Below are 26,115 nucleotides of genomic sequence, written 5' to 3'. Positions count from 1 at the left end.
TTTCCTGCAAACTGGTAATCAGGATGACAGGTTTTCTCCGTCAAGTGTTGTTGTATGTGCTTCTGTTGAGGAGAGGCACACCTTCTCCAGAGGCAACGGAGGACCCCTGTCAGGATTACATCATTTCCTTTCTCTCTCTGAGTGATGTTTTTTTTTTTTTTTTTTTATAATTTTTATTTTTTATTTATTTTTATTTTTTCCCCCAAAGCCCCAGTAGATAGTTGTATGTCATAGCTGCACATCCTTCTAGTTGCTGTATGTGGGACTCGACCTCAGCATGGCCAGAAAAGTGGCGCGTAGGTGCGCGCCGGGGATCCGAAGCCGGCCGCCAGCAGCGGAGCGCGTGCACCTAACCACCAAGCCACGGGGCCGGCCCTCTCTGAGTGATGTTAATAGCTATTAATGAGGATGCCTCGATCCTTTAAATCATTAGGGCTGCCCAATGGCAACATTCTATTTCTGTCCATTCCTCCTTCCTACGTTAACTGGAATGCTTCGGTGAAGAGAAACTTTTCATTAACTGTTTGGTTGCCCCGGGTACGTTGTATAAGAAAGGCAGGATGAGATGGTTTTCAGTAAGATGATCCCTTCAGTCTTCCAGCAGTGACTGTTTTAAAAGTGTCGTTATGAATCATGGATGTAAATGTATGTGGTGTGGTTCGGTGCATCTGTGCTTGGTGGGAGTTTAGGCGGGTTGACTGCTGAGTGCTTTTCACACGACCCTAGAACTTGGAGAGCTCCCTTGCCTTCTGGTGTGACAGGGGTTCCAAGTTCGCTTTAGACGTTTCTCCAAGGACCCTGATGTTTAGAGGCCACAGTCTGGATGCTAGAGGTGCTAGCCGTCCGTTGTTTCCAGGCCTTTTCAGTAGACAGAGCTAGGAAGTAGGCATTTTTTAAAGATAAAATCCACTATGAGATCATACTGATGGAACAGGGCACTGACCCCATCCGTCTGCATACCTATCTCTTCTTTCACCCACACCGCAAATGAGTAAACCACCACCCCAACCTTTACCCCATCCTTTGACTCATTCCACAGGACACGGAACAGAATAACAATGCCAGCACTACTGTTCCCACAATCTAATTACTGAAAAAAGTTGGATTGTTTATAGTTCTTTTTGTCCTTAGGGTAGGGTATGTTTAACTCATTAGGAATGTGCAGTCACAGCACTGTGCCTTAAAGTCACTTAAAGTAGTTCCCCTCTGTGTGGTTATGTCACCAACTGGATATACAGTTAGATTAATTTGTTTCATGTTACTTTAGATTTTTAGAAATTGCCTTATTTTATGTTTTTACTATGTAAATATTTACAAGGTACTAAGTCAGCTGGATACAGCAAGGTGTATTCAAAGAGCTTATATCCTGTCTCCTTCACCTAGGCTCTCCTTCCCCCATAGGTAACCTTTATTTTTATGGCTATACTTTCATTTTTAAATAAAAAATACAAACATATGTAAATATTTGTATCTCCCTCTTTCGTGGGCTTTTTTACTTAATAGTGTATTATGGAGATCACTTCATAGTAAAACGTAGAGATATTCCTCATTCATTTTTGCAGCTCATCTACTCTGTTGTGTGGAGGTACCGTAGTTTATTCAGTCAGTCCCCTGTTGGTGTTGGTGGACATTTGGCTTTTTTCCAGTCTGATGGTATTAATAGGACTTATCTTTTTGTATTTTCCAGTGTATCTGTGGGAAAACTTTTGGGAAGTGGGATTCTTTTTTGGAGGGGTGGGGGGGTGGGGGAAGATTGGTCCTGAGCTAATATCTGTTTCCAATCTTCCTCTCTTTTTCCCTTTTTCTCCCCAAAGCCCCAGTACATAGTTGTATATCCTAGTTGTAGGTCCTTCTAGTTCTTCTATGTGGAACACCACCCCAGCATGGCTTGATGAGCAGTGCGTAGGTCCACGCCCAGGATCCGAACCGGTGAACCCTGGGCTGCCGAAGTGAAACACTCGAACTTAACAGCTATGCTGCTGCGCCAGCCCCTGGAGGTGGGGTTCTGAGTCAGAGTGTAGATGCATGTGAAAATTTGCTAGGTGTTGTCATATTCCCCTTGATGAAGGTCATCCCCAGCAATGGGTGACAGTGCCTGCTCCCCCTCAGCTTTGCCAACAGAGTAGAGTACGTTGACCAACTTCTGTGTTTTTACCAGTCTGGTACATGAGAAATGGTGTCTCAGTGTAGTTAATTGCATTTCTCCTATTATGAACAAGAACAAGACTGAACATTTTTCATACGTTTAAGAGCCATTTGCATTTCTTTTGATGGGAATTATCTGTTCTCTCTAGCCGTTTATTTTAGTGTTCTTTATATATTTGAGATAACTTGTCTGTTATGTGTTTCAAATATTTGTTTCCAGTTTTTACCATGCAAAAGCTTTTTCCAAACATTTCTAAATAATCCAATGTATTAACCTTTTTACTTCATTGCTTCTTCATTTTGAGTCATAGTTAGGGATGGGTTTTCCCCTCTTCCAGGTTATACACAAATTCAGCCTGTTTTCTGCCAGTGCTCATATGGTTTCATTTCTTAGGTTGAAGAGTGTAAGGAATGGATTCAATGTTATCTTATTCTATGTGGCTGCCCGTTATCCCAACAAACTGATTAAAGCTTCCATCTTTTCCTCACTGATTTAGGTGGCTGCCTTTAATGTACACTAAATTTCCTTATGCCCTTGGGTCTGTCTCTGGATTTCCTGTTTTGTTCCATCTGTCTGTAGGCCTGTTCATGCACCAATATCTAACTGTTTTAGTTTTAAAGACTTAAGTGAAAACATTTGACTCCAATATCCCTTTGTTGGCTTTAGTGTTAGGATTGAAGGGAAATAATAGTTAGTCATACTTAGGACTCATTTTCCCCCAGGCTTACACTGTAACTATGTGGACATCAGGCTAAATGAACCAACCCTCTTAATTATTGTTCTGCTTGTAATTGATACGATTATAAGCAAAGTGGAAGATCTCCTGTAAGCTCTCTTATACATTACCTATATGCAGATTCTGTATGTAACATAGTAATCACTACCATCATTATATGGCTTCAGAAATTAAGTTCAAATTACTATAATGGATGCATCTCCACCTTTAAATATATGAAAGCTACATATTTTCATTTTGCCAGCACTTTCTCCCTGAGGATCACACATGCCCATTCCCATGTGGTGAGAAATTGCTCTTAACTTTTTGCCTTAGTTTAAATTTTACTCTTCTAAGCAATACTTTGTTGAAAATTCCATAATTATTTTTGATTATTGTGACTTTAAACTCTATCCTTTGATAATGCTTCATGAAAAGTGAAGGCCCCCATCCTCCTCCCAGCTCAGATAAGGGGGTCCACTGATATTCAGAGGGGACACAATTGAAAATAATGGTTTTTAAAGGTGTACCATTTACAACTTTGTTATATTTGCATGTTGACAGTACTTGCACTGCTTTAATAAGATAGAAACAATAATTTATCACCTACTTAGCAAGAACATGATTAGCTGGTGGGTGTTCATAACAGTAGCCTCTGTTCCTAAGTGGATCTGTGGCCCCTTATAACTGTGTGGCCTGGACCCCCAGTTGCCAGTTATTGCTCTGCTCTTTTATTCTGGTGAAATACTCTGGTTTTCTTTCTGTGTGGAAGCCTTTCTTCTTGACCTCTGGCTCTGCCCTTTTCATTTCAAGAGCACTCATGTCAGGGCCTCTGCACTGCACAGTTCCTGGGGCGCCGATGCCCAGCCTTAAGCAGGTAGAAGCAGTGACCCTGATTTAATTCCAGGACAAGACTGCACAACGTCTTGGTGTCCTGTTCGTGTGAGAGTTGTGCTATACAGAACACGGTTATTTGACCCGAAATTCAGCAGAATCCTCAGGGTTGCTGTGTGCTTGCCCTTCACTAGTTTACGTTTTGCCAATCACCCGGGCGAAGGGGGTGTGCACCTGTGTCCCTTTAGGCTCTCTTTAGCTAGCTGGTTCTAAACGCGTGGAAAATTCAGGATAGTGCAAACCTAATGTCTTTCTCCAGAGCCCAGGCTCAGTAGCTTTGCACCTCATGTTCCTCTCCTTCAGCATTTTTTAATGCTGTTTGAGTACCTGGGCGTTAGAATTGTTGGGTTAATTCACACTTTAATTACGTCTTCTCTGTTACTGTAAAGCATTGTAAATGCCGGGCCCCGTGCCTTCAGTTTTGTGCATTGTGCCACCTCTGCAACACGACCAGACTGCCCTTATTATCCGCTCTCACCTTTTAGCTCTGAGTCATCTCGGTGTAGTTTTCCGCGTCTCCTCTGCTCTGGAACGAAATGAGAACAGGAGGCCTCACCAGCCTGGGGAGCTTGGTAGTGCTCTGCAGAAACGTGTTCTCTCCATCCTCTTGTATTCTGCTCTGGGGTCTCGTGTGCTCCGCGGATCAATTCCTCCCCTTCAGGAAGGGTGCTGTTACCCCTGAGAAAGCACTTGAACTCCAGGCCCCCCTCTCCCAGAAGTCTGACCTCCAGTTCCATGAAGGGCAGACATCGCCTCGTCACCAGCCCTGCGTCCTGACCCCTGTTTTGTTTTAGGCTCAGTCCTGTCCTGCTGACCCTGAGGCGAACAGTGCATGGTGGCCTTTGACTTCCCCTTCTCTTGCTCCCAGAGTCAGGTGCCAGGTTCCCTGATTCGCCTCTGGAATTAGCCCCCCTTCCTCTGTTGTACCCCTGGCCCTGGCCCCACCGAGGCCTCCTTCCTGGTGGCAGGCACCTACCTGGCCTCCCCTGTGTCTGGGTCTCTCCTTCCTTCCATGCACCCTTCACCCTCCGGCCAGGGGCCTTTCTAAAGCCCCTGGGAGCCTGTAGCATTCAGCTGGCGCTCCTCAGCCTGCCTTTCCTGGGCAGCGCTTCCTGCTCTGACCCTGACTTGACTTTCTACCCTCCCCGCCCCACACAGGGTTTGCCCTGTGCTGGGGACACATCCCCTCTTCCCTGCCTTCCCGGAGCCTCACCCGGCCTCGGGTGACGTTTTCCCCATGCGTGCCGTGTCTCTGAGCACTCAGCTCCCTCTGGACTTTTCCTCCCATCGGTGCCAGGAAAGCTTTTTACACCGTTCCTATGCCCTGGTTTTTCTCCTGTGTGGTAATTACTTGTGTGTTTTCTGTAACCCCTTCACCGCTGTGAGTTCCTAGAATGTGCCTCAGTTTGTCTCTTGATACCTAACTCGGTGCTCGATATGTAGTAAGCACTTAGCAAATGTTTATTGAATTTAAGTTGATGCTCAACATGCTAACTTATCATTTTTCTTTTTGTATGTACTCATTTAATAAAAGAGCTTTTTTTCTGTTCATGATGAGTTCACCCAGAGTCCTAACTCTTTTGGAGTATTATACTCAATTTTATGTTATTATTAAAAGTACCATGGTGACCATCCTTGTACTTATCAATTGGTGATAGATTTAAGAGTAGAATCACTGAATTAAAATGTAAGTATATATTCAGTTTTGTTAGATAATACCAAAACTGTTTCCTCACTCTGTACCAATGCTCAGTACTATCAGTCTATAACCTTGGCCAATCTGATGAGTAGAGGTTGGTTTTTTACTTTTTTCCTTTAAATTTGTGTTCCCCTGGTTACTAATGAGTGTGGAAATCTCTTCATGAATTTATTATCCATTTGCATTTGTCTTCTGTGAATTACTGATTCATACTCTATTTTTCTGTTGAGTTGTTGGTCTTTTTCATAATGATTTTTAGAGACTTTAAAGGGTCAAAGGGCAATACTTACGGGGAAAGAATGGTTCGTGTTAGGCAGTTGTGACTCCTTCGTGGGAAACGTGCACACACATACACTTTCTCTCACACACACGCTCATGAGGCTTATTGTCCTTTCATCTTGACAGAGTTTCAGCTGGTGCTGCTTCACGTGCCAGGAGCCAATATTTAAAGTGTTAATCAGGCCAAACAGGTGTTCCAAGCCCAGTGCCTTGCTGCAGGGAGGGCTCGGAGTATGGTAGGTGAGAGCAAGCCGTGTGCACATGTGTGGGATCCCCAGGGAACAGCCTGACTTAGAGGAGAAGAGCTCTGTTTGTACCTGATTGAGTTCAATACACATCAGTCTTTGTAACCACAGAGTATGTAGGAGGGTCAGTGATTTCATGGGTTTAGGAATTTTGCTCATATGATGTATTTGAGATACTTTCCATTCTTTTCATCTTAAAGTATCCTGCATCTCTCTCTCGCCCCCCCTTCTCGGTTGTGTGTAGTGAAAACTGTCTCCTGCAGCAGCATGTAATCGTTTGCAGGCAAGAGCATGCTGTTTTTAAAGGTGTTTTATGTCAACTACTTTAAGTTAAAATGGATTGACTTTACTTGGTGAATGTATTAATTTTCAGAAACTCCAGTATCTGTGGACTGTATACAGCTCGTTTGGAAATGGCTAGTTTAGTGCTTTATGTACAAGATAGATAAACTGTCATTTAATGTGGACGTTATTATTGACAAACACTTAACAGCAGTCTGTCTTGAATTGCAAAATTGGTTTTACCCCTGTCTTATGGAGTACGTGCATCCACAGTGAGAGTTCAGGTCTGAGCAGGACGGTTCCTGGTAGGACGCTGTGGAGCGTGCCTGGCACATAGGAGATGCTCAGGAAATATTCGCATGAATGTATTCACTATTATTGAATGGATGTATAAGGAAGGAAGAGCTGTGTCTTAGAGATGCAGACTGGTTGGAGGACTGGATATGAAAGAAAGCTTGCAAAGCTGAAATTGTTTGAAAGTAACTTTTTCCCCACATGTGGGGACATGTGCTTTATAAACCTTCATGTGGGTATATGTAAACATTTTTTTAACCTCATTTTTAATTGGAAGTAAATATAACATATTCGTTCTGAGAAAGGTAGTTCTCGTCACAAAAATAAAGTCCTGTAGGGTTCTCCTATTCCATTATCTTTCCTATCTTGACATGTAATGATGCGGGGGGTATTCTACCTCCAGACACATCTACAGAAAAAGACACGCCAGCGTGACCTGCAAGCCCCCCTGAGTCTTCCTCTTTTTCTAGGCATGTTCGCCACCGTCGCTGGGATATCGCAGAGGGCCCCTGTGCACTGGTCAGAGAACGTGGTCGGGGCGGCCGTCTGCTTCCCCTACGTCATTGCGCTCGATGAGGAGTTCATCACGGTGCACAGCATGTTGGATCAGCAGCAAAAGCAGACCCTGCCCTTTAAGGAAGGCCACATTCTACAGGATTTTGAAGGTACTGGTTTACACAGAAGTCTTCACGAGGTTTGGTTATCGACCCTTTCATGATGATATTTCTTCAGTAAATGTTCGTAAGGGCCCGTTAGGAACTGGGCCTTTTGCTAAGCGTAGAAGATACACAGGTGATGGTAATACAGTCTGTGCTTCAGGAGCTCCAGGGTTAATGGGGAGACAGACATTTAAACAGATAGCTCCAGCAGTTTAGATAGAAACAAAATAAGGCCAATTGGGAGAGCAAAGGAGGAAGTATTTCCTAGAAATATGAGGGAGGGCTTCCTGAAGGAAGTGATATCTGAGTCAAACCTTTAAGGATGAGTAGGAGTCAGCCAAGCAGATGTGGGAGATAACCTTCAGGTAGAGAGAAAGGTGTGGCAGATCTGCACAAGAGGGACCCCTGGGCTTCAGGCCACGCGGGCAGTTCAGTGTGACTGTCGTGCACGGTGTGTGAGGAGGGAGGGCGTGAGATGAGGCTGCAGCAGACCAGGGCAGTCAGGGAGGGACTTCCTCTTGTGTGCATCGGTGAGCCAGGAGAGGGATTTATTCTGCTTTTCCTAAAATTATGAATGTATTCAAATGTACTGAAAAGTTGAAAGAAAAAGTGAACCCCCATACACCAGTCACCTAGGTTCAACACATGTTAATGTTTTGCTGAGCCATTGTAAGGTAAGTTGAAGATGTTATGCTTAATCCAAAATACTTCAGCCAGCATCTCCTAAGAATAAGGGCATTTTGCTACATAACCACAAAGCTATTTTCACACCTTAGAAAATGAACTCTAATGTCCTACCCATGTTCAAGTTTCCCAAGTTGTCCTAAGGATGCCTTTTATGATATTTTCTTCAAATTAGGAACTAATCTAGATTTATACATTGGATTTGCTATTTAAGGATTTTAGCTCACCAACCATCGCCCTTCCTGTTTGAGATGCTGGGGATAGAAACTCACTAAGACTCACAGCGCCCACATTAAGCACATCAGATTCCAGTTGGGGGCCCTGACACACGCACTGGGGGAGCATATTTCATAACAGTGTTACAGTGAGTGCTGGCGGGGGCACAGCAGTCATGGGCATATGGAGGCTGATGACATGACCCACCCTCCGTGGAACAAGGGAAGGCTTCCTGGAGAAAGGGACACCAGCACAGAGGAGGGACAGAATCTCATCTGAGATGAGAAACATTACTTTGGTTGTGATTTAGAAGACAGGTAGTTTAGACCAGGGAGCAGATTAGGAAGACCAGGATGGAAGATGGGTCAAGGGTGCAGGCAAGAAAGCATGAGGGCTCCTGTTAAACCAGTCACTGGGACTGGAGGGGAAATGAAGGATGCCAGGAGAGAAGAGCAGAGGGAGCAGGAAAGGCTTGGCTGACACTAATAATCCTTCAGATGCAACGAAAAGAACGTTGCACTGCTTCCTGTGAACAGGTCCTAGTGAGTTTAAAAGGTGTCTCCAGAAGGGAGCAGAACTCACTTTAAGAGCTGCGTAGGAGGAGCTCGTCTTGGATTGCGGTTCTGACTCTTGAGGGGCCCGCCTGTGCCAGGTCTCACAGGTGGAGTGAGGACGGCCGTGTTGGCCACAGGTCAGTTAACTCAGGACTGTGGGGAAATGAACACGGTAACGCCACGACTTGGGTGTATTTGGATGAGTATGAGGTGTTATCTCATGGTTCAGAATGCTGCATTGTAATCTTAGTTTCCTGTGAGCTAACGTGGAGAGAAAAGAATTTTTAAAAATTTGATATGAGGTATATCATAATTCTTATAGATAATGTTCCATAATTGATCTCTACAACCTCATTGGAACTATACATTATGTATCTACCCAACTGATTTGGAATTTATCAGCACTTTCGAAGAAAAAAAGGCAAAAAAGCATATTTTATACTTTGGAAATGTAGTACTAAGTGTTCAGCCTTTTCTGACAGTTGACACTATGGGAAGAAGAAAAGAGAAGCATTGTAATTTATAATTTCTGTAGGAATTCTATGTTGGGAAAACTATGATGAAATTAATCAGCAAATCAGATAACAATCCTGTTTTGGGGCAGCAGTATGCTTTCTTGCAGGCAATATGTTCTCTCCTTTTCCAACGGTGTTGAATTTCTTCCCAGGAAGAGTGATTGTCGCCACAAGTAAGGGAGTTTACATCTTGGTTCCATTACCTCTGGAAAAACAAATACAGGATCTTCTAGCAAGCCGTAGAGTGGAAGAGGCTTTGATTTTAGCGAAAGGAGCCCGGAGGAACATTCCAAAAGAAAAATTTCAGGTTTGTAATTAGCTGATCACAAGAAAGCATGCCTCCAGGCCACCAGTTAGCAAACATTCGGATCTAACTAAGCTACTTCGGCCCTCCCTGTGTGGCAGACCTTGCAGATTGCTGTGGTATCTGTTATTTAATTTTCTCAGCACATGCACATGTGCAGATAAGGAAACAGGTTGCAGAGCAGTTGAGCAGCTGAACTGAGATTGCCCTGCTAGCAGAGGCGAAGTCAGATTTTGAACCTCTGATTAATTGCCGTGCTTAATATCCCGAGTTGTACTTCTTATCAACTGTCTTCTTCATTGCACCTTCAGAGAAGAACCAGGGGCATAGTCAGAGAAGAACCAGGGGCATAGTTCTAATAAACCAAAAGAATAATGTCAGGTTAATCTCTCTCCTAATTTAGAATTTGTATTTATTGGGATGGGGTTGAATTTTAAAAGTTTAGATTTATATTATCTACAGGAAAAGCTTTGTTACCCATACTGATAAACTCTCTAACGTTGCAGGAATCCTTCTAATTAATTTCCTTAGGAGAAAACCTTTAATGCACGTAAGAAACACTAACTTTAATATAGTTGGTATGATAAATATGATTGATATAATAATCACAAATTATTCTTATGCCCGATGAAATCAGGTTCCCTAAAAATTGCTTTGATCAGTTATTAGGTTAGTTCAGGTTACTCTATGTATTTGAGAGTAATAAAACATAATATCGGTGTGTGTACACTTCATATGAATATCTAAATCGGTCATTAAATGTTCTCATGAGTTAATAAGGATCCCCCTGATTGTTACCCATCAGGCAGATTTTCCCATGACTCTGTGATTGTTGTGGGGTGAAGTGATGCTTTTTGGCCTCAGTTGCTTTATGCTGCAAAGGGTAGGCTCTGAAAGTGAGAGAAGACAGGCTGTGTAATTTATGGTTATGGGATATGAAAGAGGGTATCTTTTCTGTATTTAAATATTGATGAACTTTTCATCTTTGTTTCTAATTTTTTAAAGTAAGACTGATCTGTTAGCGTTCAGCAGGGGGCAGCAAAAGCAAAAAGAAGAAAGCGCCTGTTTGTCCAGGGCCGGGCACTGGGCTGAGAGCACTGCTTCTGCAGGGTTTACTCACCCCTCCCCGGGTGCGGCCGTGCCAAGAAGGGTGCGGGATCGACCACCTCTGCCACACGGGCTCCCGGATCCTTCTCTCTCCTATGAGTGGGGCCCGCGAGCTGCCGTCTGTGGATATCTTGGATGTCTGGGCGAGCCACGTGTTGGCGTGCCCCCTCCTTGCACACACATGTGCACACTTTTAAGTGTGTAACATTTTCTTAAAGAGGCTTTCACATTCTTTGTGTGAGTTTTGCTTTTTCTCCCCTTTTTGCCAAGAGTAGAGAAATGCAGTCAATATTAGACAATATCAATAGTCATCTTGTTCTCTAATCTGCTGTCTCAGTTGGAGATTTTTCCTTTCTAACATGCTCCCTGCCTTCTCCCTGTTGCTCCAAATTCGTACATCCAGCCCTGAAAATACACCCTCAGAATGATCTTAAGTTCAGCCCTTTCTTAGAGCCTGTCGTTACTGCTGGTGTGCAGACCCTTCTCCTATTTTGCCTGAATTATTTTAACAGCCTCATTCCTGTGTGTCTGTAGTCCATCCTCCTCGCCACTACAGGCATGGAGGGTGCAGATTAGAGAACAAGAATGATCTTTCTAAATATAGACCAAATCCTGTGCTTTAAATACTTCAGTGGGTGCCTCGTTGCCCGAGGTAAAGTGCAGACCCTCAAGCACTGCGTGTTCTGGCCCAGCCCACCTCTGTGGCCTCGTCTTCTGCTGCCCTCTGCCACTCCTATGGAACATGCCTGAACCCTACATTCCCGCCTCAAAGGATGGAGGACAAAGGGAACTAACTGTGATCGAGCCCTACAATATGCAAGCCCTCTGCAAGGCATTTTAAAACATCTTTGATCCTAAAAACAATTCGGAAATAAGCGGTACCACTATCTGAACACACTGAAGACATGGCAGCTTAGCTCGTTTTCCCTCTGGACACATGGTTGGTACAGGAGGGCCAGCCCTCTAGGATGGTGCCCTTTGCCCCGCGTGCCTTGCCCCTCCCCCCCGCCCCCCCCATTTAGCAGAACATGCTGTGCGTTTCACAAGCCTCTGCCCTCTCCCTTTTCTTTACTTGTTACTTATGTTAGTTCTGGTACTGGACTGTGCTTCCCTACTTGATAAAATACTATTTCAGTACCTTGCTTAAATATGTCCTCTTTCTGAATCATTTCCCTTCCTCCAGGCAGGGCTAATAACTCCTCTGTGCTTCTGCGTTATATATGTTACATTTAACACACATCCGTTTACTCCTCAGCTCCCAGCATTCCCTCCCTGAGTTCCTAGGTAGACTCCTCCCTCCTTCTATTGTTCACACCCAGCTCATCCCTGGGCTGAAATACGAAGGAATGGATGAATGGGTAACTCAGAGCTTTGAACTGCTCTTCAAACAGAGCTGCGGTGTAATGAATTGTGAAGCAGAAGGTTTTTGTTTAAAATAGAACCATAAGAGAAAAATAAGGCAATATTGAAAAAAAGGCTTGAAGATGACTTTTCCTGAATGTGTATGTGTTTTTAAGGATTAGATGTGACTCTTACAATAATTAGGTACATTACTTATTTTAATTTTAGAATGCTTGCAACCAAATGCTAGACTCTAGGCCTAGAGAAACCAGAAAGGGAGAGGAAGAGAGACCAGAAGTTCAGAAGCCTGGGTCTTTACCATTTCACTCCTTTCTCTTCATTTAAAAATAAGTATTGGTTTTGCTTCACTGAGTTCTGGACTTGGTTGTTATTGTGGTTGAGCCAATTCTGATTCTTAGCAACCCTGTGTCCAGCAGAGCGGAACCCTGCCATGTCTTTTTGCACCATCCTCTCACCTTCCGGCGCTACATCAGACAGTGCTCTGCTGCTATTCATGGGGTTTTCTTGGCCAATTTTTTCGGAGGTGGGTGGCCAGGTCCTTCTTCCTAGTCTGTCTAGTCTGGAAGCTCCACTGAAACCCATCCATCATGGGTGACCCTGCTGGTATCTGAAATACTAGTGGCATAGCTTTCAGCATCCCAGCCACACGCAGCCGCCACAGTATGACAACCCACAGATGGTGATGTGGTTCCCTGACCAGGAAATGAACCCAGGTCATGGTGGTGAGAGCACCGAATCTTAACCACTAGATCATCAAGGCTGGCTGGTTCTGAACTAGTGAAGGATTTATCAAAAAGTTTAACTGTGGGACTAGGATTAAAGGAATATTTCTTCTAGAGATCCAAAAGGGTCAGAGAGCTGTTTAGAACTTGAGGAAAGCAGGCTTAAATTATATTAAGGTTTAGGATGCTATAAAAAAAGAGGCAGCAAGGAGACAGCTTGCTTTACAGACAAAGGTTTGTGTTAAGAAAAATTCTTGATTTGTATCAGGTATTGTGGATGATATTCATATTTAAGCTTGAACTCTGATAATTTTGATTCTATTTCATCTGAAAATATTTCAGTATTTATCTTTAAAAGACAAAGATGCCCCCTTTTAAATGTAACCACAGTACCATCAACATCACTCCCCCAAATCAACACCAATTCTTTCATATCCCGGAGCATCCCATAGTGTTCCCATTTCCCCAGTTGTCCAATACATGTGTGTGTCTTGGCGTTCTTCTTATCCTTAGGGAAAATCCTGCCAGGATTGGAGAGTCCAGTTACTCTGTTTTTAGAGTCACTTGGGATAGTTCTCTGTGTAGTTCTGCCACCAATGCTTCTATATAAATTATTAGGTTCATTTGTTTCATTTGACTTTTGTTTTATAGGGATTGCTTTTTAAAATTTAATTCTTTTATAATTACGTAAAATATTAGCATAGTTCAAAAGTCAAATCAACACAACGAAGTGTCTTCACGGAAGTCCACCTTCTTTTTCTCCCTTTACCGCATGTTTTCTCCCCCCTCCTTCCTTCCTCTCTGTCTGTCTTTTGGTGTGAGGGTTGGTATGTTTGTTTTAATGATAACCTTAATAGTATTAACTTTACAAAAGTCCTTTGGTTTTCTCTTTTTGCTGGGGGGGAGGGTCTTATTGTCTGGTGGGTCCCCACTTTGAGCAATATTTGAAATTAGCAAATGACCTCTTCGTCACCTTTCCCAGCATCTGTGTTAACGTGATATCCCTTTATTCCAGGTTAATTCCTGTAGGCAGTCTGCACACATGCTGTACTTTTTGTGGCATCTCCCCACTCTCCCCTGTCTTTTTTTTGTGAGGACGATCAGCCCTGAGCTAACATCCATGCCAATCCTCCTCTTTTTGCTGAGGAAGACTGGCCCTGGGCTAACATCTATTGCCAGTCCTCCTTTTTTTCCCTTTTTCTCCCCAAAGCCCCAGTAAATAGTTGTATGTCATTGTATGTCATAGTTGTACATCCTTCTTAGTTGCTGTATGTGGGACGCGGCCTCAGCAGGGCCAGAGAAGTGGTGTGTCGGTGCACGCCCGGGATCCGAACCCGGGCCGCCAGTAGCGGAGCGCGCGCACTTAACCGCCAAGCCACGGGGCCGGCCCCATCTCCCCTGTTTTTTGATGGTTATATTGTCTCTGCTTTTTCAGAGCGTATAGCCGTCACATGCTACACTTCCTCCTTTTGTCTGTTCGTCTCAGTTCTGTGTTGAATTTGGGTGGATTACTCTGCAGTCGTGTGGTTTTCTGAAGCCGTCCTCTGGCAGATATTTCAGGAGGGGCGTATGGGAACGCTATCCTGAGCTTCTGCATGTTGGGAACAGTTCACCTGCAGCCTCTAGACTGGAAGGCCAGTTGGGCTGGATCTAAAATCTTGGACTCACATTTTCTTTCATTGAGAAACTTAAGTAACTTCCACCATTATCTTTTGGCATAAAGCATCGACAGTGAAAAATCTGATGACAATCTGAATTTCTTTCCCTTATAGTGAATTGGTGTTTTTGCTTAAATACCCAAAGGATTTTTTCTTTTTCTTTAGAGTCCAGTATCTTAGGGTTAGTACTTACTGGAAAACTGGAGCCTGTGAAGTCCCCTCAACTTTCCTCTGCTGTTCTCAACGGCCTGCCATGTTTCCTGGTGGTTCCTGATGGCAGTTTAGGGACTCTGGCTTTCGTGGCCTCAATGCCACTTTTCCCTTCTCCACTTCTTCCCATAGTCTCTGATACCACCCATGTCCTGGAGTTGGGGATTTTTTCCAGGGGCTCATACTTTCATGTTTGTGGGCATGCCTTGTCACCAGTATCGTAATAAATGTGGTCAGTGAGTTTTTGGTTTTGCTATCCCAATTGTTCTGTTTGGTTTTTTTTACTTATGGTAAAATACACATAACATAAAATTTACCATTTTAACTGTTTTTAAGTGTACAGTTGAGCAGCGTTAAGTACATTTGCAATGTTGTGCAACCGTCACCACTATCCATTTCCAGAATGTTTTTTATCACCCCAAATATAAACTGTGTACCGATCGGACAACTCCCGTACCCCCTCTCCCCAACCCGTGCTAACCGCCATTCTACTTTCTGTCTCTATGAATTTGATGTCTTTAGGTCCCTCATGTAAGTGCAATCATACAGTGTCTTTTTGTGATTGGTTTATTTCACTTTGCATAATGTCTGCAAGGTTCTTCCATGTCGCAGTGTGTGTCGGAATTTCCTTCCTTTTTAAGGCTGAATAATATCCCATTTGTTGGAGAAGGTTGTGTTTCATTTAGGCAGTGCATGTTATGGAGGAGCTGTAAAACAAGGTACATTTTGAATTTAGTGCTAGGAAGAACTGTTCTCTTCAGAAGCTCTTGTGTGATATTTAATACAGCCTTGAAAGCAGATTTAGAAATCTCTAGAATAGAATCTTCTGTTTCACAAAATTTTTAGTGCCCCAAATCATAGAAGTTAGAAATCTCAATTCAGAAGTATTTAACTATTATAGTATTATAACTAATAACATGGGTTTTGACTTCAGTTTCATCTTGCTCCCAGAATACATGCGACCTCGTAAGCCTGGCTTGTATTGGGCCCTCAACCTTCGTACAGAGTAGACATTGAGTGGCACTGCTTACAGATGTGTTTTGCTAATTCACTCTCTTCACCTGCTGTTCTGATAGCTGCCTTGTTCTGAAGGACAAGCTAGTAATGTAGAAAGAAAGCTGAAGACTCCATTGTGGAGTTAGCTCCAGTGTTGGGGAGATAAACAGACTCCCTTGTTCTCTGTCCTCCCCTTGTAGTCATCCTTCTAGTCCTTTTCCTGCCAGCCTACCTGGCTCCAGGTTTTATAAAAGTTCAGCATCACCTGAGCAGAGAGCAGGAGCTGTCAGTCTTGGTGGACAATCTCGAAAGGAGGCAGTCACTTTCAGAGAACCAAGAATTGGCTGAGCTTGGTAAAGTTTCAGATCCGTGTTTCAGGTCAGGTTACGTGGCGTTCTCTGTATCATCCACGGTTTCAGCATCCAGTGCTTATATCCAGGACGAAGGAATCTCTCTGCATGCCTCTTCCAAATCTACATATAGCGTTCCCAGACTAGAATACAGAAAATAACCCACCTGTGCTTAGAGATTGAGAGTGTTAGCAAAAGTAGTTTTCATTTCTCTTTAGGAAGAGGAAGACTAGATGACATTTGAATCCTGCAGCTACGAGGAATAAATTGGCGTTTAGCTGATCTCTCATCCAGCATGCTGGGTGTGATTGAGAATTCTTCTACCACAGCTGATGGCCCTTTTTTCCTTTTTGCTAAGTGGATGGCCTCTCTTATTTCTGCTTTCAGAAATGAACTGGCATTCCCATGCAACAGAACCGTGACCTGCTCCTGTCTGCTTCTTGTTGGGTGGTGTAAATAGGCCGGTTTTTAGGTCAGAAATGGCTGGTGTCAGGGAAGAAAGATGAAGGCAGGTGATGAGAAGAGGCATGAAAAAGCAGCCTGCCTTTTCTGACATCTCTACAGGAATTTCCATGGGGACGGGGAGGAACTGTTGTGTGCTTTTGAGAACTCTCTAATACTAGAGCAAAAGCACGTTTTAAAGCTGATTTGAGGGAGCAGGAGTGATAGCCTGTAGATCCCGACCGTCTCCACCCACCTCCTTTCTTCAGCAGGTGCCAGCGATAACTGCCTGCTGTGTACCTGGAGGAATCAGTGGGTGGAAGGAATTGGGCTCTAGAATCAGAAAGATCTAGTTTTAAATCCTGGCTCAGCCACTTATTACTTTAGTAACTTTGGGCTAAAAACTTAATATCTCTGAGCAGAATGTTCCTATCTGTAAAATGGGGATAGTGAGTGACAATGAACGTAGACGTTCATAAAAATTGATCAGCTAGTTCTTCAGGTCAATAAGCACTTACTAAATAGCAGATACTATGCTAAGGGTGTGGGGATACTAAGATGAATAATGTGTGTACCTTGCCTTCAAGGAATTTATGGCTTATAAAACAGCATGATGGGGGCTGGCCTGGTGGCGTGGTGGTTAAGTTTGTGTACTCCGCTTTGGCAGCCCGGAATTCAGGGGTTCAGATCCTAGGCACGGACCTGCGTACAGCTCATCAAGCCATGCTGTGGCAGCGTCCCACATACAAAATAAAGGAAGATAGGCACAGATGTTAGCTCAGGGCCGATCTTCCTCAAGCAAAAAGAGGAAGTTTGGTGACAGTTGATAGCTCAGGGCCATTCTTCACCAGAAAAAAAATAAATAAACCTAGCATGATGGATTGGAAGGAGGAGGAATTAAGAAGTCACAGAGTCTTAAACACAATTAGAGTCTTTAATTGTGAGGTGATGAGGGCCTGGGCACTGATGATGGAACCAGTAAGAACAGAGTGAAGAGACGTGTCCAACAGCTATTTCAAACAAAGGATGGACAAAACTTGAAAACTGACCCGATTGGGCAGTGACAGGGAGGCGGTGAAAGTAAAGACACCACAAGACAACTTCCTAAAGTGTTTGGGGAGTACTGGATTAAACAAAGATAAACCGGCACCTTTTTGGAGGAACTCCCAGACTGTAATGTTAGTGTGGGCTGTGCATCACCAGGAGGAGACAGAATGCACAGCGTTTCCCGTGTTGGCTAGGAAAGCCTATTGATTTATTAAATGGGATTGGCCTGGTGCTCTGAGGGGTGCTCAGAAGTGCTGCTGTGAGGTGTCAATTCCAGAAGAGTGGAAGAAGGATGAGCTGCTGCTAGACTGCCAGAAACACCAGAGGTGTTACTATCCATCTGAGCAACTGGAAGTTAAAATAGGAGCAGTCATTGAAGCCCTGCGAATTAATGAGGAGAGAATAGAAGATAAGGAATGTATTTGGGAAGGATTGGGATTTATGAAAAAAATCCATGAAGGAGAAGGAAGAATAGTTAAATAGAGAACAACTTTATTTCAAGAATGAGGGGTTGATCGACATATGTGTATATGTATATGCTGAAAATAATTTTGTGTATGCCTTGCTTTTTCCTTACCTTGTAATTTCAAATTTCTATGTAATAGAAATTAGAAATAGAAATTTCTCCTTACAGTAATGATTTTAAGGTATCTCTAAGAGTCTAAACCTGTCTTTCGTTGCAGGTAATGTACAGAAGGATTCTGCAGCAGGCGGGGTTCATACAGTTTGCACAACTCCAGTTCCTGGAGGCGAAAGAGCTCTTCAGGTAATTTGAGGTGTTGGTAGCAAGACTTCAAGTGTCCCTCTGTGGTCAGAGTCCTCTTCAGCTGTGACGCTGTGGTGGGAAGTGCAGCCGCCATTAGACTGGGCTTCAGGGAGAAACGACAAGGCCCGTGTCTACTATCAGACATCACCCATTCTCATTCCCGGACTCCCCCACCCTCAGCCGGAGTTCAGCTGTCCTGTATCTTGAAAAGAGTGGGGCTGCTGAGGGGCGCGCATCGTAGTCCTGTGAGGAGAGGAGGAGGGAATTCTGAAGAGTGAACTTGGTAACATGTGAAGGATTCCTAGGGAAATACTATTGCTCACTTTTTCTTTTCTCCAGAGATTTTATAAGAAGCTATGAGTTTAGGAAAGCAGCAGGTGCTTCTGGGATGACTCATGAAAACTATTCTTCTGAAAACTTTTTAAATGGCATGTTCCTGGTTAGCTCTCTCAGAAAGTAGAGTTTCTGTTATGAGGGTCCCTTCTGGCATTGTGATTCATCCTGTACCCCGTGGGCCAGCTCCCACTACCCCCCACGCCTGTCCCACCTGCACACCTTCACTGTCACATCCACATTCCTCTCAGGCTGGTGGGCTCAGTGAGGCAGTGGTTGTTGACGTGCTCACTCAGCACTCCTTACAGAAGATTAGCTTAAACCTGAAATGATGGTCTTTAAATATCCTACTAAAGTATTGCCTATAGATTAAGTTTTCAAAATGTCTAACTAGATTCTGCACAGTTCAGAGCCACCTAAGAGATAAGATACATACGAAGCCTCCAAGTAGATCCTTTCATCTAGGTAACGACAAGCAGGAAGACTCTCTGAGGCACGCTGTCTACCACCTGTTCTGTGGGATGTTTGCAGTACAACCCAGGCCGCATTTACACCCAAAGTGGCTCTGGTCTCCTGTCCTGTCACAAAATTGGTTGTAGAGAAGAGATTTCTGAGTAAAGAAGGAATCACCTATTGAATAGTGATGTTCTCTGTAACTTTCACTTATGTAAATTCTGTGTGCTGTTCTCATCTGTTCCTGGAAAGATCAGTAGCTTTGGGGTTTAAATATATTCTTTGCCCCTTTGGACCTAGACTCTTCTCTGTCCTATCTTGTTTTATCCGTCCAATGTGGAAGACCTCTTCAACTGGGTCATGGGTGCCTCCCATTACATCCTTTTCTGATGGATTAATTCAAAACACTAGGTAAACGGCCACAGCTGCATTCCTAGGAAAGGTCACTGATTTTGTAGGAAAATAAGTGTAGAGCCTGTCAGTCATGAGTTCAAGCTTCCTGCACTTCATACTTCAGCCTCTCAATAGCTCAACTTGAAATTGCCTGCTGCTCAGCTCGTCTCAAAAGTGTGACTGAGCAAGTTGATACTTGAAGAAGACACTCCTAGACAAGGACGATTCCACTTCCCCTTCCTGTGCCCACAGCAAACGTTGCTAATAACTCAGCATTGTTTTTTCTCATTGATCTGAGACTTGTCCTCAGATTCCTCCTCAGTTCAGTGCTAATCATGGTTGGCGCCTAAGATAGAAACTGTTTATCGTTCATGTCGTGGGGACCTATGCTAGATGTTGTGCAGCCTGTCCTTGTACCCGGTCACCGTCAGCACTTCTTGCGTTTAGCGAACTTGGCCTAAGCGTCAGAGCTAGGATGAAAGGGTGAGAGAGCGCCCTGCTCTCGTGGCGTGCCCACACTAGTTCGGAAGATGGATGTGTCCCTGTCGTACGGCGTGGGTGCCGCTCTGCAGTGTGAGTGGAGTGCTGTGGGAGCATTGCAGAGCGTGACTTACATCGGGATTTGTCCTGGACCGTAAATGATGAGCAGAAATTTCCCAAATTGAGAATCGTACTTTAGGCAAGGATTTTTCAACTAGGGCACTGTTGACATTTTGGGCTGGGTAATTCCTTGTTGTGGGGGCTTTCTCCTGCGTGGTAGGATGTGTAGCTGCAGTCCTGGCCTCTACCCGCTAGGTGCCAACAGCACCCTCCAGTCATGACAGAATGTCTCCAGACATTGCCAGATGTCCCCCAGGGAGCAAAACTGCTTCCTGTTGAGAACCACTGCTTCAGGCAGAGGCAACAGCAAAGGCTAAGAGGTATGAAATGTAGCAACTGGCAAAATAATGAGGGAGAGTTCAGTGTTGGTGCGTGGAGGGATGGTTGACGCTGAAGTTGTAAGGTGTTTTGGGATCAGTTTAGAAAGGGTCTCGAATGCCAGGCTAAGAGGCTTGAAAGGTATCTTGTGAGTAGTACAGAACCACTGAGGGTCAGGAGAGGGCGAAGATGGAGAGAGCAGAGTGGAAGGAAGGAGACCAGAGGCAGGAAGCCAGGCGAGTGGAGGAGAGACGATCAGAGCTTGAAGGAAGGCAGTGGCCGTCACAGAAAGTATAGATCCTGGGTCCTCCCTCAGAGGTTCCCACTCAGTGTGTCTGGGGTCGGGCCGCTGCTTCTGTTTCCTCCAGAGATGTCCCACAGGTGGATCTGGTGCTGGGCCAGGGTTGCGGTCCACAGCTAAGGGATGCCACCATTAACTTACCATGGTAGACAGGATGAGCAGGCTGGAGGGGAGGAGGTGGGAAAGGGACCAACAGTGAATTAGAGATGGAACCTCACTCCATATGGCTTCCTGGGCCTTACAAGCTTCGGACACTACGCTGGCCACTGAGTTGCATCCTAATGTTAGGCTCTGAAACACTAACGAGAGTCACCACAGAAATAGCCACGTGAATGCTTCTCTGTCTTCTGTTGTAAGATCATTGATGAGGAAATCGTAAGTTATGTTCTTGTAAAGTCCCTCCTTTGTGGACCATTCAACAAATTCGTTTGTAATTTAGTGGTTTCAGAAGGACCGTCCTCGGCCTGTGATCAGACGGTGATGCTTTGTTTCCTGTGTGTGCTGTCTTCGCCCTGGTTTCCGGGGAGTCTGTGCTAGCTCGGTGTTCAGCTCGCCTCAGGCGTTTCGATACTCCGCTGCCACGCTGGTCGTGTGCGTGTCTTTCTCCGTGGTCCCCTCTGGTCTTTCTGGAAGCAAGTGGTGGCACACAGCTCAGTAGTGCTTTGCTGCACTTGCAAATTAGGACAGTTGCTCTGCCGTGTTTACCCGCATATCCAGCTCCCCATTAGCATGTGCAGACATGCACACCCCTCCAGTGTTGTTTTGTGTGCCTATGTGTACTCTTTCTTTCTTTTTGCTTCATTTAGTTTGACACTGTAATTGCAGAAGCAGCCAGCTTGATGTCCGGGAGCTGATCTCTCTCTACCCCTTCCTGTTGCCCGCCTCCTCTTCATTCACACGGTCTCACCCTCCTCTCCACGAGTATGCAGACCTGAACCAGCTGACCCAAGGGGACCAGGAGAAGATGGCCAAGTGCAAGCGCTTCCTCATGAGCTACTTGAACGAAGTCCGCAGCACAGAGGTGGCCAATGGCTACAAAGAGGACATTGACACAGCCTTGCTCAAGCTGTACGCGGAGGCCGACCATGACAGTCTGCTGGACCTCCTGGTCACTGAGAACTTCTGTCTCCTGACAGACAGCGCTGCCTGGCTAGAGAAGCACAAAAAGTGAGTGTTCTCTTTCCGGATGCAGCCAGGGGCTTCGTGCCTAGCCCCTCCCCACCCAGTGGGGAGACTGTTGTGAAGCTGAGGTAGCCAGTGTGATGTGTGAGTTCCCAAGAGATTCATCAAGTGACAACCTTGAAATCATGGTGACAGCCCGGCGCCCTCAGGTTATATCACCTTGTCGTGGTCTGCAGACCAACTGAAGGGGTCTTGGAGGGCATTAACTCTCAGACCATTTCTTCAGTGATAGAGAATACAGTTTAGACCTAGGCATAGGCCTTGTTAGTAAATGAAGTGATTCTTAATCTTCCTCCGTATTCCATCTAGGATTGACCTGTGGAAGATGCCACGTGTATGTTGGTAAAATTAATCATGCAGTTTACTCATTGATGAGTAGATTGAATGGATAGATAGACTTCAGGATAAATAGATAAAAAGGGAGGCTTCTTGATAAAAGGTTATGGCTTAAAACTCTGCCTTCATTATGTGCGTGAGTTGGTAGGCAGCCACCCCACTACTTTATGCACAAGGGCGGCTTGTCTGTAGTGACTGACTAGATAAGAGCCAGCATCTTCTTCATCCTGGGCAGATGGTCAAGTCGTATGACCCTTCTAGGCCTCAGGGGTTTTTTCTTTAAAAATGAGGGGGGTTGGGTGATCCCTGAACTCCACTAGGCAATAGGACTCTTTGTCTGTGATTTTTATTATGTATTTGAAATGGGAAAAGTACTGATGAAACCCCATGGAGACTGCGGGGGTTCCAGTGCACAATCCTGTTCAGATGCCGTGACAATACAGGCTTGTGATTGGTCTTCATGAGGGTTTTGGCTCTCTTAGCAGTTTCCCTCAGTTTCAAGCACACTGTGAAATGGAGTTATTTTGTTTAGGAACCAAAAAATACACTCATGTCTCTTGGTAGTGACTTGGGATGGTAGAGTCCGGAGAGTAAGTGTAACTTGCTGAAAGATTAAAGAAAAGAGAAGGGTTCCTGCAAATAGTTCAATATCTTGAGAGTTTGCTTTCTAAGGGAAGAGATCTGACCTCCCCGTAGATCAGCTTGCCCCAGTCACCTGCTGGGGAGGAGGAGGACCGGGGGCGGGGCCCACCTGCAGAACTTGGGGAGGGCGGGAACGGCTCACTGCCCAGGCGATGCCAATGTTATTGCACATCCTTCCCCTTATAACTGAGGAAATGGAGGGCCAGGGAAGGTAATCAACTTGCTCGAGGTCATACAGTCCATTAGTAGTGAAGCCCATATTGAAACTCGGGTCCTTGAACTCTGGATGCCCTCCCCAGGACTCTCCCTGACTCTCTGTTCTCTGTGATGCCTGGATTCTGTTGGCCTTTGTTGCTGTTCATACTCAGACTCCTTACCCTCTCTTTCCATAATGACTCAGATAGCATACCTTCCGAATATTCATTTAACACCTTGTGATGGGTTAATAATGGTTAGCTGAAGAGGTATGAAACAGTTTAAATTAATATTTGAAGCAAATTATAAAGCAATTCCAAATGTGATTTTCCATAGTATAATCATAATTATATTTCAGTTTATCTTAGACTTGAATATGATCCTCTTTGGACGCTGACAGGGCGCACATTTTTATACCATAAGTAAATAAACAGAAATGAGGATCTTTTTGTTGCTTGAAATTTGTTGTTGAACGCTGAGTTGAATAGAATACAGAGCAGGAGTAGGGGACCAGGGCCAGGGGTGTCGCTGTGTGGCTGCCACCTGCAGCAGATGGTGGGGACAGGGTGCACTCACCACGCTGTTTCCTTCCAGGTATTTTGCGCTGGGACTGCTCTATCATTATAATAACCAGGACGCTGCTGCCGTTCAGGTTAGTTCCAAAGCATCTGAGCATTATTTAAAAATCAGTACCATTTCGCTTTGTGTTATTTGAGAAAAAATCACAAACATCATGATAGAGACCACTTTTGCCTGATCTGTAACCTTTTTTACAGAACAAAAATAGTACTATTTTAGAAAGTGAATTTCTTGAGAAATGTTGGCCAAGAGTTTTCTTTTCTTTGTCTTTACATCTCTTTAAAGAACATTATCAAGATTGAGTTTTTGAAAATTAAGAAATAGAAATATGATTTTTTACTGAGCCACGAGGCATGTGATATCACTGCCTTATCAGACAGTTAAGCATGTGAATAAGTTTGTTTATAATTTCCACTGTTAATGACAATAGCTGTTGCCAGTGAGCTGGGTAAATTATGATCCCCATGTCATCTGTGACAAAACTAAAGCTGACCCAAGCCAGTCACTTGCCCAGGATCACACCACTGGCCAGTGGTAGAGCTGGGATTGGAAGCAGTCTCTAGGTGGCCCTGGCAGGGGTCCCACACCTGAACTGAAAATGGCATCAATTTCTAGCTTTGTCTCTTGTCTTGAATCTCACATCTCATACCTGGTCTTGAGCAAACTTCATCTCCCTCTTTCACGAGACCATCTCCCCTTCTGTCATTTGTCATCCGCTGGTAGTGCTTTGTATCGCAGTTTCCTCACGTGCGTTTTTTGTTTTGTTTTGTGAGCAGCCAGGAACATCAGCGGTACTCACAAAGCTAAACTCATCTTTATGACTTTGCAAAACCACACATATATTCGGTTGCTTTGAGAAACTGTCATGGTAAGATGGTTGCAGAGTGGGTTAAAAAAAAATGGGTTCCCGTCATCATGTACCCAATGGCTAAGAGTAGATTTGGGTGACAAAGATAAAAGTTTGATTTTATTTTTAATATTTTCTCCCAGTCCGTGGCTTATCTTTTCATTTTCTTTTATTTATTTATTTGTTTTATTTTATTTGATTTTTTTGGTGAGGAAGATGGGCCCTGAGCTAACACCTGTTGCCAATCTTCCTCTTTTTGTTTGAGGAAGATTGTCCCTGAGCTAACATCTGTGCCAGTCTTCCTCTATTTTGTGTGTGGGATGCTGCCACAGCACGCCTTGATGAGTGGAGTAGGACCCTCGAACCCCAGGCTGCCAAAGTGAAGCTCGCCAAACTTAACCACTATGCCAGTGGGCCAGCCCCTGATTTTTTAAATCGCATAGTTCTGAGAATTACAGTTTGATATAAGTGTAATAATAACATTGGCAGAGCTATAGAGAGAAAGATTTGAAAAATTGAAATAATAGGAAATAAATCTCCATATATGGCAGAATTCTGCTATAAAAAAATGACACGTTTCAGTATGTGTGTGAGTAGGTTATTTGGCGTGGGGAATTCAGTGTTGAAGAAACTAGTACCGTAAAAAAAAGTTCATATGCTGATGTCAGAATTTACGCTGCCCGCCCTGTTTCCTGGGCTTCTTGTTCATGCCATGATTCACAAGTGCAGCGCGGTGGATAGGTAGAGGAGGTACACGACACAGGTGATGCCGTGTGGACAGCCTCTGTGTCTTCCGCCCCACATGGCGTCGCCTCATTCTGGGGTTCTGAAAGTAAACCTCGGTTTACATGGCAGGGAAATTTCTGGATCAAATAGCAAAGGACTGTAAGTCTGTCATGAGCCCCTGTGCAAAAGACAGTCAGAACCTAGGGGACAGAATCACGAAAGTTTTTGAAAGCATAACATCTGACTCTCACAGTCCAAAATGGACTTCAAAATCAAGAATTCCTGTGATGGAGAAGGTGAAAACAGCCTCACTGATGGAGGCCAGTGAATTTCTTCTGTGTTGGATGTTGTCAGTGATCATTTTGTTTATTTCATGGAAAAACATTTTTAATACATCCACCTCTTCCCGTGTATTATATTTACTATTTGTATTACTGTGATATCATTTAAAAGGAAAGAAAAAGAACTTGGTGCTTTATTTTCTTGGTTTGCTGGAACATGTCTTCTACATTTCTATATTTCTCTGAAACAATTTAAATTGATTTAAGCATTTAAAATTTGTCCTACTAGTTTTAAGTATTAAGAAGCCAAGTAAGTAAACATGTGCCCTTTCTAAGCTAATTCTAAAAGGTATATAACCTTCCATTTGTTTTAATTTTTTACTCCTTTCCAGTTGTGGGTGAACATCGTGAACGGGGACATTCAGGACTCCACGCGCTCAGACCTTTACGAATACATCGTTGACTTCCTCACCTACAGCTTAGACCGGGAGCTCGTGTGGAAGTATGCTGACTGGGTCTTGCAGAAAAGTGAGGAGGTTCGTGCTTCACAGATGCGTTCTTTTTTGGGGGACCAGTAAAAACAGACAGAAAACTTGATTTTAGGTGGGAAAACAAGCCGTGCTTCACTCTCTCCCTCCACTTCCTTTGTTATCTATTCAGTACATCTCCTTGAGCCATCTGAATCCCAGCTCTTGAGGAAGGCCTGCCTTTCGGTGCTTCTGAGACATCCTGCATCCTGGAGATGCTGGTGACTGTGAAAAGCGTAATAACTAAATTAAGCCAA

At 44.2% G+C, this 26,115-nt stretch overlaps 1 protein-coding gene across 1 annotated transcript in view; it reads left to right on the top strand.

Annotated features, from left to right (window-relative positions):
- The window catches only part of TGFBRAP1 (transforming growth factor beta receptor associated protein 1), a 65,305-nt gene that overhangs the window by 29,494 nt on the left and 9,696 nt on the right, over window positions 1-26,115 (top strand). Inside the window, exons 3-8 of the mRNA XM_087426309.1 lie at window positions 7,025-7,219; window positions 9,335-9,489; window positions 18,063-18,145; window positions 21,369-21,710; window positions 23,493-23,550; window positions 25,724-25,867. Coding sequence (XP_087282435.1) covers window positions 7,025-7,219; window positions 9,335-9,489; window positions 18,063-18,145; window positions 21,369-21,710; window positions 23,493-23,550; window positions 25,724-25,867 — 977 coding nt within the window. The remainder of the gene's footprint in view (window positions 1-7,024; window positions 7,220-9,334; window positions 9,490-18,062; window positions 18,146-21,368; window positions 21,711-23,492; window positions 23,551-25,723; window positions 25,868-26,115) is intronic.

Source organism: Ceratotherium simum, chromosome 40 (genome assembly GCF_057802395.1).
Source record: "Ceratotherium simum simum isolate JZ-2026a chromosome 40, ASM5780239v1, whole genome shotgun sequence".
NCBI lineage: Eukaryota > Metazoa > Chordata > Mammalia > Perissodactyla > Rhinocerotidae > Ceratotherium > Ceratotherium simum.
Note: the sequence above shows the minus strand (reverse complement) of the source record. Positions and strands in the feature narration are given on the sequence as shown.